Source organism: Pipistrellus hanaki (assembly GCF_964339955.1).
Source record: "Pipistrellus hanaki genome assembly, chromosome: 17".
Taxonomy (NCBI): domain Eukaryota; kingdom Metazoa; phylum Chordata; class Mammalia; order Chiroptera; family Vespertilionidae; genus Pipistrellus; species Pipistrellus hanaki.
In genome coordinates, this window is record NC_140519.1 from 34,384,585 (window position 1) to 34,396,610 (window position 12,026).

General features: G+C 36.6%; 1 protein-coding gene across 2 annotated transcripts in view; it reads left to right on the forward strand.

Annotated features, from left to right (window-relative positions):
- NUDCD1 (NudC domain containing 1) overlaps positions 1-11,714 on the forward strand; it is a 60,128-nt gene extending 48,414 nt beyond the window's left edge. For both annotated transcript variants that reach the window (XM_084864466.1, XM_084864465.1), the window contains exons 9-10: positions 8,836-8,995; positions 11,099-11,714. In XM_084864466.1, coding sequence (XP_084720592.1) covers positions 8,836-8,995; positions 11,099-11,391 — 453 coding nt within the window. In that variant the 3' untranslated portion in view covers positions 11,392-11,714. The remainder of the gene's footprint in view (positions 1-8,835; positions 8,996-11,098) is intronic.
- Positions 11,715-12,026: the final 312 nt, after the last annotated feature.

Here is a 12,026-nt window from a genome sequence, read left to right on the forward strand (position 1 = left end):
AGACAATAGCTATAATGTGCACTGACCACCAAGGGGCAGGCACTCAACGCAGGAGCTCTCCCCTGGTTGTCAGTTGCACTCCCACAACCAACCTCCTGCTATCCCACTTCCCCGCCCCCACCCGGCCATCCCCGATTGCCAGCCAGGCTGAAGGACCCCATCCATGCACATATTTGTGCATCAGGCCTCTAGTATGTATATAGTGGCCGCTGTCCCCAGTTCCTGGCACAGAGCTCCTAGAACCCTTGTGATTTCCTGAAAGAGCAGCAGGAGCATCCTTTGTTCCAATATTTGGTCTTTGATCTGGTTCCCGACAGAGGACTCCTAAATCCGCTGGGTTTTGATCCTAGATAAGAGTGTCTTTTGCGGAAACCGGTTTGGCTCAGTGGATAGAGCGTTGACCTGCAGACTGAAAGGTCCCAGGTTTGATTCCGGTCAAGGGCATGTACCTTGGTTGTGGGCACATCCCCAGTGGGGAAGTGTGCAGGAGGCAGCTGATCGATGTTTCTCTCTCATCGATATTTCTAACTCTGTCCCTTCCTCTCTGTAAAAAATTAAAAAAGAGTGCCTTTTGTTCTAATGGAACAATGCTCAGTGGGCTCCTAGGTAATTTCAAGATGCGGCCTGGTCTCCAGAAAGACCAGACCATGATTAGGAGATGGAGCTTTCAGCTCCACCTCTCATCTTCCAGGAAGGGGAGACTGGCTGAGTTAATGATTGATCATTCCTATGTGATGAAACTTCCAAAAGTATAGGGCTCATAGAGCTTCTGTGATGCTGATCTTATGGAGGTACTAGGAGGGTGGTGTGCTTGGCAAGAGAATGGAAGCTTAGTGTGCCTTCACTATAGTTCTCACCATGCATCTCTTCCATTTGGATGTTCATCTTTATCATGTCTTCTTATAATAAACTGGTAAACGTAAGCTTTGTGGTTCCCTGATTTGTGAGACATTTTAGCAAATTATCAAACCTAAAGAGGGAGTCATTGGAACCCTGATTATATATAGCCTATCAGTCTGAAGTACAGATGACAAGCTGGGATATGCCGTTGGCATCTTAAATGGGAGCCTTGTGAGACTGAGCCCTTAACAGGTGGGATGCTATCTCTAGCTAGATTCTTTCAGAACTGAATTGAATTGTAGGACATCCAGCTGCTGTCAAAGAACAGCTTGATATGTGGAAAACTCACACATCGGATGTGAGACGTGTTTTGAGTGTGGTAATATTGTGAAAGTAAAGGAGAAACACAGGAGTGTTTTTACTTACAGAGTAGTAGGTACAGATCAACTCAATATTTCATGCACAGTAAGAAGAGAGCAAATTTTAGCAATTGTTTTCTGTACAGAATAGGAATTTGGAATTAAATTTATTTCTCAATCTGGCCTCCTAACAAATACTTTGTTTCTGAATAGATAAAATCTTTCTCTTAATACTGCCTTTGAATTTAATTTGTTAATAGCAGTGATTACGGGTTGTTCAAATGTCTTCACTTTTATATTTAATCTTTAGAAGTCTTTAATTGCTAAGTGTTCTACAAAGAAAAGAAAAAGATAATCAATTTACTATTTGAAATTCATGTTTCAGATTTTTCTCTAGGGAATGTTTTATTCAATTGTAGTCTTCGTTGGTACTTCAAAAGTAAATACAACCTTCTCTATAATAACCATGAGAATAGAAGAAATGTGGAGTTATATTTTATTAGCTAATGGGTTATGGATTGAAGAGGGTTTTTCCTAAGGCAATAAGACATTTACATTTGGCATTAAAGAATGAGTTTTCTGAATAAGTAAATTGTCTAATAGAAATTAATTCTTTTAATTGGTAAAACTACATTTAAAGCCTTTTTAATCCATGGAATCTTACTAAAATTTATTATTTGGCCAACATCTTATGTAGAGCATTATGAAGAAAAAGTAATATTTCTTTGGTAGTTGAATATCATCAGTGTATCATTCTGTCTTGGAGGTAGAAAGCTAGAAAGACATCACTCTCAGTGTAACAAAAGACTGGATAATCTGTAGAATCATGACTTTTTAAAAATTTATCTGAGAACTTGAAGTTACAGGGCAACAAAGTAGCTTGAAACCTAAGGAAAAACAGGTACCACAAAGGAGATATGGGATAGAACAGGCCCATTTGAGCATAGAAAGAAGAAAGAACTGCCATCTAAGAAGATTTTAACTAACTAATTGCTAAAGGCCTACTGTGGGCTAGCAAGAAAGTATAGAACCTTTGGGATTCACATATCCTCTCTGTGGACCTTGACCAGGGCCTAACAAGGGAGACTGCAAGCAGGGGAAGAGGCAAGGGAAAAGCTGTTTTGGTGGTGTGGGGAATATGATGTAAGTTACTAATTCTATGGAGAAAGTGAGGTCCTGCCTGCACTATTTTCCCTACGTAACAAAAACCTTATGCTGCTGAGTGAAGAGCACTAAAATTATAGCCCAACAAGGTCTCAAAAGAAGACCCAGTGCAGCTGGGGGGAAGTAGTACTTTTAAAATACCACCTCTAGCCTGGGCCTGAGTGTTCAGTTGGTTAGAGTGTCATCCCAATACAACAAGGTTATGAGTTCGATTTCTAGTCAGGGCACATACAAGAATCAACCAGTGAATGCATAAATAAGTGGAACAACAAAAATTGATGTTTCTCCTTCCTCTCTCTCTCTGTTTTAATTCCTACTTATTTATTTAAGACATAGACAAAATTAAAACAAAACAAAACAGAAAAAACACCGTTCTATGGGGGGAAAGCCAGGAACCCGTCCCAAGCACAGACTACTAGAAGTTTCCTGCCACTAGAGGAGGGTAACACTTCAAAGGCCCAAACCCTCATACCCAAGAACACAAAGTCCAAGACTGAGGCTGAGCCTAGATAGTAGAGAACCCTCTTCCTACACCTTCTACCCCATCAGATGCAGAAAGGACCAAGTGGTAGGCAACAGCAGAATACTGCTAGGGAAGGAATAGGAGTGCAGACTCCCTGAGCTACAGATGCAGAGTGAAGGCCTAAAGTTGGCTGTAGAATATACAATTGAGGAAAATTATTAGCAAGTCCTCACCAGAGCACAAGGTAACACTAAAGGGATTTCAAGCCAGTGATACACTGAAGGTAACTATAGCAGCAACAAAACTGAAGCTGTCAAACAAGATAATGTAATCAGACTCAGATGACTCATATTTTGAAACTATCAAATAATTTAAAATAACTGTGGTTAATATGTTAATGGGGAACATGGATAACATACATGAATAAATGCAGAATTTTAGCAGAGAAAAACCTGTAGGAGTTTAATGAAAATGTTAGAATTAAAAACAAAACACAGGAACAAAAGAAGAAAATGCCTTCAACAAAATCATCAGTATACTCAATACATCTGCAGAAAAATTAATTACTTTGAGGTTAGGTTAGTAAAAATTAGAGGGGGTGTAAATTAAAAACAAGGAGAGCATCTGAGCCGTTAAGCAATGCCCAATAGTCTAACATACACCTACAATAAGTGGAATCCCAGGAGGGAGGTGGAACATTCAGCAAATGAGAACATATTCTGGGCCATAAAATAACCTCAACAAATTTAAAATAATAAAAAAAAATAAACAGAATGTTCTCAGAACATAACAAATCAGAAATTCATAACAGAAAAACATAGTATTTAGAAATTAAACCACATTTCTGAATAATCCATGAGTCATAGTGGAACAAGGGAAGTTAGGAAGTATTTTTATTGAATGGAAATGAAACCTGGGGTATTGTGGGATGTAGCTACAGCAATGCTTGGAGGAAAATTTATAGCATATGTTATATAGAAAAGAAAAACCTGTTTCAATGTAATAATTTAAGCTTCCACCTTAAACTTGGAAAAGAATAGCAAACCAAATATATAGCAAGCAAGAGGAAAGAAACTACACAGATAAGAGCAGAAATCCATGAAATTGAAAACCAGAAATACTGGTAATGAAGGAAATCAATGAAACCAGAAGCTGGTTCTTCGAAAACAAAAAGATTGGTAAGTTTCTAGCCAGAATAACCAAGGAAAAAGACAGCACAAATTATCAATATTGGGAATACAAACAGGCATATCATTATGGGTCTAAAATATACTAATGGAATATTAAGAATAACTTTTTTATAGATTTGACAATTTAAGTGAAAACACAAATTCCTTGAAAGACAAGCATTACCATAGTTCAGAAGAAATAGGTAACCCTAATAGGGCCATATCTGTTATGGGATTGAATTATATCGCTAACCTTCTGACAAAGAAGTCTTCAGACCTAGGTTGCTTCACTGGTACGTGCTACCAAATAAAGAAACAATACCAATTCTGTATGGATTGTTCCCGAACATGAAGAGAAAGGAACACCTCCCACTTATTCTATGAGGCCAGCATTACTGTAGTGGCAAAGACATGACAAGAAAACGGGGGGGAAAAGAAACCCCACTCTCCCTCATGAATATAGACACAAAAGCCCTCAGTAAATATTTGTAAATCCCGTGAAGTAAGTAAAAAGGATAATACATCATGACCAAGTAGAGTTGATTCTAGGATTCAGGATTGATTCAACATTCCAATATTCACATAATACAGCATATCAACAGACTAAAGAAAGATATTTAACCATTCTACTAGATGCAGAAAATAATTTGACAAAATTTAGCATTCATTTATTTAAAAAAAAAAAAGTGCTCAGCAAACCTTATAAAACCTAGAGTTAACTACATTCTTCCTGGTAAAACACCAAATGCTATCCCTAAGATTGGTGATAGGCAAGGGTGTTTGCCCTATTATCTACCTTTCAGCATCATGCTGGACATCTTAGCTAGTTCAAGAAAAAGTAATTATCAAGAGACTCCATTACCACCATGAGAAAAATAAACCAAACACTTCTTTAGGTGTTATCTTAAAAGCAGTATTTACACATAATTCTTTTGTTTGCTCTTAGTTTAAAACCTTTGAATGGAATTATGAGTTTATGTTTCTATTGTGGCTGTCAACTAATCTATGCAGTAGCAAACATCTTGCAGTGGCCTGGTCTTCTCATTTAGCTGTGGAATACTTGGTTTTAAAATGAAGAATAGGAAGGCTAGAACTTAGTAAAATGAATGCCACACAGTCTCTTACTACAATAAAGAAAAAAGAATTTAAAGGGAATGTTTTGTCTCACAGTAAATTATTACCATCTGCATAGTTTATTATCATTTGTTTTTTAAACTTCCAGAAACTTGTCTTTGAATATATTAAAAGCATTCAATTCTTATTTGAAGAATAGCTTGTTCACTTTTTGAGGGGCAAATCCACAAAATACTGAAAGATATACATTATAGGAAAAATATAAAATTGAAAGTGATGGGCATACAGTAGAAACTACTGACAAAATAGAATTTATTTGACAATAAAGTGACAAGCAAAATAATGAATTTTGTATTTTTTATTTGTATTGATTTCAGAGAGGAAGGGAGAGGGAGAGATAAAAACATCAATGATGAGAATCACCGATTGGCTACCTCCTGCATGCCTACTAGGAATCAAGCCTGCAACCCAGGCATGTGCTCCTGACCAGAATCGAACCTGGGACCCTCCAGGCCTACACTCTATCCAGTGAGCCAAATTAGCTAGGGCTGTATTTCTTGTTTTTAAAGAAATGTAAGAGTTCAGAAATTTGTGTGTAAATTATATATCCTGCGGTTAGGATAGAGTAAGGATATGTTTGTTTTTTATAGTTATTCCCACATTTTCTAAGTGCTGTGTGAGCTACATGAAGATCACAATAAATTGGTGTGTTTTTCCCTCTAATATTGCTCATTTGATTTGATTTGGAATGCCAGTAATATTCAAGGCAGAATGGACAGAGATGTCTAGAATGATAATAACATTTGCATTTATTAAGGTCTAAGTGCTAGGCACTGTTCTAGTGCTTGGAATATATTGTTTACTCAGCAAAGTAGCTGTAAAATAAGTACTATCAATATTATTACCATTGTATTTACCTGAAAATAAAATGGGGCTAAGTCAAGCATGTCAAACTGCTGCAAGTTTGACATGCTTGAGCTAAGTATTCTACCCAAAGTCATGGTCCTCTCAAAGACCTGTAGGGGGAATGGGAGATAAATTCTATAAGAGGTATAAATGAACTGTTAGGATACATCATTTCTTTTTATTAACATTGGAGAAAACTGCTTAGAGGAGAAAATGCCATTCGAATGTGGCATAAAGTATATAGTGGGTGGAGGGTGTGGAGTGAGCAGACAAGGCACGGCAGGTGAAGAAGTGGGACAGTTGGGGGTGCAGTTTTGTAGATTGTGATCCAGTTCTGCTAAGTGTTAAGTTCTAAGCAGAGTATCAGGAGCCAATATCGGGAAGGCATGTTGAGTCATTTTTGAGCTTTCAAAAATGCCATTTAAGTCAGTTTGGACATTTTGTTTAAGCACAGGAACACTTATTGAAAAAGTAAGATTTTCTGAGGCGAGAGAGCTGTATACTTAGTTGTGGAAGCTACTGACCCCTAATCACCTTCCAGTGCGTATTTCTCTAGTAACGTAAGATTTTTTTTGCCTTACAAAAATCCTTAGCCAACTATTCTAACTGTAAGGTAGAATAAAATATTTCTAACTAAGGTTAGATTAGCTTTGCTGGGAGTATTTTTAAATGACTTCCTACATAAAAATACTCAAAAAAATATTTATCTAGAATATGGAAACAAGACAGTTTTGGTGGTGTATTTGTTTCTTATTGCTGCTGTAACAAATCATACTGTAACAAAAATTCCAGTTTATTCTCTTAAGTTCTGAAGGTCAGAAATCCCTAAAATTGGTCTTTGGGGCTGCATTCCTTCTGGAGGCTCAAAGGGAGAATCCACTTTCTTGCCCTTCCCAACTTCTAGAGGTTGTTTGCATTCCTTAGCTGGTGGGCTAAGCTTCCAGTTTCAGAGACAACAGTGTAACATTTCCCAATCTGTCTCTTACCCCTCTGCTTCTGTTATCATATCGCCTTCTGTCTCTGTGACTCCCCTCACCGGTTTCCCTCTTATAGGAATCCTTATTAGTACATTGGGCCCTCTTATATAATCCAAAATTATCTTTCCAGCTCCGGATCATTAACTTCCTCTTATCTACAAAGTCCCCTTTGTAGATAAGAGGAAGTAACATATTCACAGGTTCCAGGGCATTAAAATGTGGGCATGTTGGGGGGACATTATTCAGCCTGCCACAGGTGTTATACATGTATATTAATAATCTAACATAGTATGATATTAGGTATTAGGAATAATATCCATAATGTTGGGGGTTCTCAGAGTTTAAGCAGCTCATGGTTTCATGGTTGAACTGAATCTTGGAGAATAAGTAGGAATCCATCAGGCAAGAACAGGTGAGAGGAATTCCAGCAGAACGCTGTGTTAAGGGTATGGTAGAGTAAGCCATGTGATGTGAGTGTGCTGTTTTGTAATTAATAATACCTTGACTCCACTCTATTGGAGGTATGTGTAAGGGGTGTGTGTGTGAGTGGAAGAGAATGTCTAAGTCTGAGTTAGGGGCCCATCACAAGAGACCTGCATCTGCATCCTCTCACTTTCATTGGTGATCTCTCTTGGTGGTTAGCCTTTCACTTGGTGGTTCAGGGCCCTCTACTCTTTTCTCCATTGTGCATTGAAACATGAGAGAATTGGAGATTTGTCATTGTTAGTACTCAATGCATTCTTAAGGCAATTGGCTCATGAAAGTAAATGCATTATTATGAAAATATCATTTCAACCTGTATTTGTGTTTCAATTGTTCTTTTCTTCTGTGAGAGCCCTTGGTAAACAAGTGAGAATAGTGTGGATGTGTGTGTGTGTGGGAGGGGGGGGGGGGGGGGAGGCCGGTTGAGTAAAGGGTGTTACAGGTAAGAGAGCTGAAGAAGTATTGGGCCCACCAAGCTTACTATAAAAGGCCAGTGAGTTGGTGGTGATTTTGAAAATAAACCTGGCTGTGCGGGCACAGCTCCATCAGTAAATCTGAGAGCCTAGTCACAGCTTAATCATTTATTCTCTAATCTACTCTAAAACTCGTGGAAATCCGTCACTATGCATATTTTATGTTTTCTAAATTTGACTGATTTTTTGGTATTTAGGCATTTTAAACTGATAACATTTCTAATAAAGACTATCTTGTAACCTAGTTCCTTAAAAAGAAATATTCCTGTAGATGGAATTCAATTGAATCTCAACTTGATTTTATATTAAAATGAATTCCTTTAGCCATCAATATTGCAATAAAAATTATTCTTTGACATTGAGATTATAATTAAACAGTACAACAAAGTAAATAATTTGTGAACAGACAGATCTGAATTTGAATCTCAGCATTATGATTTTTCTGTGTAGCCTAGAACAAGTTACTCAAGCTCTCCAAGTATGTTCTTTTATCTATTAAGTGAAGATAATAACAGCCTTGTGAATTCTTTTTTTTTTTTTTTTTCATTTATAAAAAAAGAAGAAGAAAAAAAAGAACATAGATTCTGGGTTAAATCTCAGCTCCAGGACTTAAGTAACTTGCCCAAGAACAACCTGGTATTAAGTTCTGGAGCTGAGATTTAACCCAGAATCTGTGTTCTTTTTTTTCTTTCTTCTTCTTTTTTTTTTTTTTAAAAATGTTTTTACTTATTTTAAGTGCCCAGTTACAGCCTTTTCCTCAGCTTTAAAATGTGGATAGCAATACCACGTTTCTCCAAGGGCATGATGAAGTTTACCAGGTCAAGTATATAAAAGGTTTAGAATAGTTGTTGCCATAAAGTGTTTTTGTCATCATTATGTTTAAAAATTTGTTGAGTAAAATGTCATTTTTGCCACTTTTTCTTTTAGGTGAATCTTGGAAGCAACCAGTACCTCTTCTCCGTCACAGTGGACCCTAAGGAGATGCCCTGCTTCTGCCTGCGCCACGACGTGGACGCCCTGCTCTGGCAGCCGCACTCCAGCAAGCGGGACGAGATGTGGGAGCACATCGCCACTTTCAATGCCTTAGGTACACGGCAGGCTTTCTCCCTTTCAAAATTGGAACTGTCCTAATTACATTGGGATTGATTTCTGCCATAACATGGTTGCTTGTACTATAGTTGATGAATGTCAGTGCTTTTGGAACAGTAGGACTAAGCTGTTTTATGCTTGTACAGAAGATCAATGCAGAATAGAAATCAAAAGTGGTTAACGAAACACTTGAAATATTGAAATCATTTGTTTCAATTAAGCTATACCGTATAGAATATGAACAAGGCGTTTGACAATACCCTACTCAAGCATGTCAAACTCGTGGCTGGCGGGCCACATGCCTTCTTTAAATAAATGAGGCTTGCATGAATCTGGTATTCACATTTCTTTAGAGTACGCTTCAAAAACAGAATTGCTCTAAGGCAGTGGTCAGCAAACTCATTAGTCAACAGAGCCAAATAGCAACAGTACAATGATTGAAATTTCTTTTGAGAGCCAAATTTTCTAAACTTCTTCTAACGCCACTTCTTCAAACTAGACTTGCCCAGGCCGTGGTATTTTGTGGAAGAGCCACACTCAAAGGCCAAAGAGCCGCATGTGGTAATGTACATTAGGAGACATCTTTTATGGGACATAAGTGCAAGAACCATTCTAAAGAAAAGCACTTAGGGAAAATGGTGACAAACAGAAATAAAATTTATTCTGTAAGATAAAGGGGAAAATGCCATTTTATTTTTTTTTAAGCTAGGTAGGGATGGAAAAAAATTTTAACTACATAATTGTAGACTTAATACAAGAATTGATTTTATATCAAAATACATTAGTATTGTATGGGAGACATTTTTTACATGAATCAGCCACAATAACTGCTTTATTGAAAGGTTATTTTAAATTGGCAATAGAAGTAGAATTATGCATTTGATTGCTCTATGTGCACAACCCTATTGGGGAGATTTGTCAGTTATCCTTCGAGGTAATAATATAGCTGTTAAATTGGTTAATTCAGACTTCAAATGGATTTTTATGACCTGAAATAAAGTTTAAGTAATTTAGCTGCTTATTTCTAGCCTTTCCACTATAATTCCTATTTTTTCATTTTCTATCCACTTTTTTTATAAGAGGAAACGCTTACCATAATTTTCATAAGCTCAGAACCTCCATTTGTAATCCCCAGGTCCCCTAGTATAGAAGAAATGTGTTATGCTTGAGTTTAAGGTAAATCAACATTATAGATATTATATGCATTATTAATTTTGTTAGGGTTAGCCTGGAGAACTATCGATAATTCTAAGCTATTCACATAGGAACCTACATCCTGCTTTTCCTGCTCACACCCTGCTTAATGAGAAAAAACTGTTCATCTGTCTGTGCTCAGTGGTTCCTTTTCTCATTTATTGTTTGATGAACTTAATTTACTTTAGTGTTACATTTTTTATCTCACGTTACAGCTGAAAATCCCAATTTACATATAAGCTTTTTAAAACTATAAAGTTAATTGTTAAAAAGATTAATACTGTTGTTTTTTTTCAAAGTTTAATTAAGGGATGTCCTAATGAAGTTTTATAAATTAGATACTTTTGAATGTTCTTTCAAGTTTGAAGTGTTCTCGAGGTTCTACTTAATGGGAGCTGAATTACAACAAAATTCTGTTGTAGTGTTGGTAAAAATACTAGCACAGAAGTAGTAAGAACATATTGTGCATATTAGTACCTTCAGGAATGAGGCCTGCATTATGAAATAACATTACAATGGTAGCCTATTTATTAAGAAAAAAGAAAAAGATTGTGTCATGACCCATCTGTGATTGATGAACTCAATTATCTAATTGGCATTTAAAGTTATATTGGCATGTTTCTAGCATTTAAGATTTTAGCTGTTTAGTGTTTTAATTATTCATGGATGTCACATGGTGCTATATAGTTCCTTTCTTGAAGAGCTGAACACCTGTCTACTGTGTTCCTTAGGTAGTAAAGCTGTATTTTTGCACCAGCTGGGAGAGATTGATTGTGGCTAATCATAAATAGTTCATTGTTGAGTATTTATGGTATATCTTTAATTTAGGCATTTTAATAATGAATCACAGCTTTTCTCTTTCTGTTTAATATATAGTTTTTCTCTTGTTTGTCTTATTTGTTGGCAGGCTATGTCCAAGCATCAAAGAGAGACAAAAAATTTTTTGCCTGTGCTCCGAATTACTCCTATGCAGCCCTGTGTGAGTGCCTGCGTCGAGTGTTCATCTACCGTCAGCCCACTCCCATGTCCACTGTACTTTACAACAGAAAGGAAGGCAGGCAAGTCGGACAGGTTGCTAAGCAGCAAGTAGCAAGCCTAGAAACCAATGATCCTATAGTAGGTTTTCAAGCAACAAACGAGAGATTATTTGTTCTGACCACCAGAAACCTCTTTCTAATAAAGGTGCAAACTGAGAACTAGTTACTCCACCATGCTGGCTCCTCTGTGCTGGGGAGTAGGTGTCAGCGGTAGGGAAGGCTGGGCAGTTACTGTAACCGGTTAAGTTTTCATATGTTAAAAAAATGATGTTGTATTTTATTTTTAAAAAGATATTGGAAATATATCCAAGAGATTATGATTCTATAAAAGCTATGGAATGAAGCTGAAAATTTAGAGAAATTGGCTTCTGTAAAAAACGTAGATACCATTAGCAGTGTAATTATTTTTTAAAAGCAAAGGCTAGAATCTTTTATATGAAAAAATGTACAATTCAGTGTTTTAAAAATAAAAATATTTATCGTGTACTCTTTGTTTATTGACATCATTTCTATGTTCTGTACCTATAGAATGTATAGGATAATAGTAAAACTGTTGATGCCTGTAAATAATTAAATGAACTTAATAGCTGAGTTAGAAGGTGAAATATAAGAGAAGTCTAAGCAGATCTGATATTCTTAAGTGTGTTTTAAGTCACTAAATTTGTGGTAATTTGTTAGAGCAACCATAGGAAACAATCTTATCCCAAAATTAATTCAAAATGGGTCAGAGATCTAAATGTAAAGCCTGAAACTATGAAACTTCTAAAAGACAACAAAAGCAAATCTTTGTAACCCTGG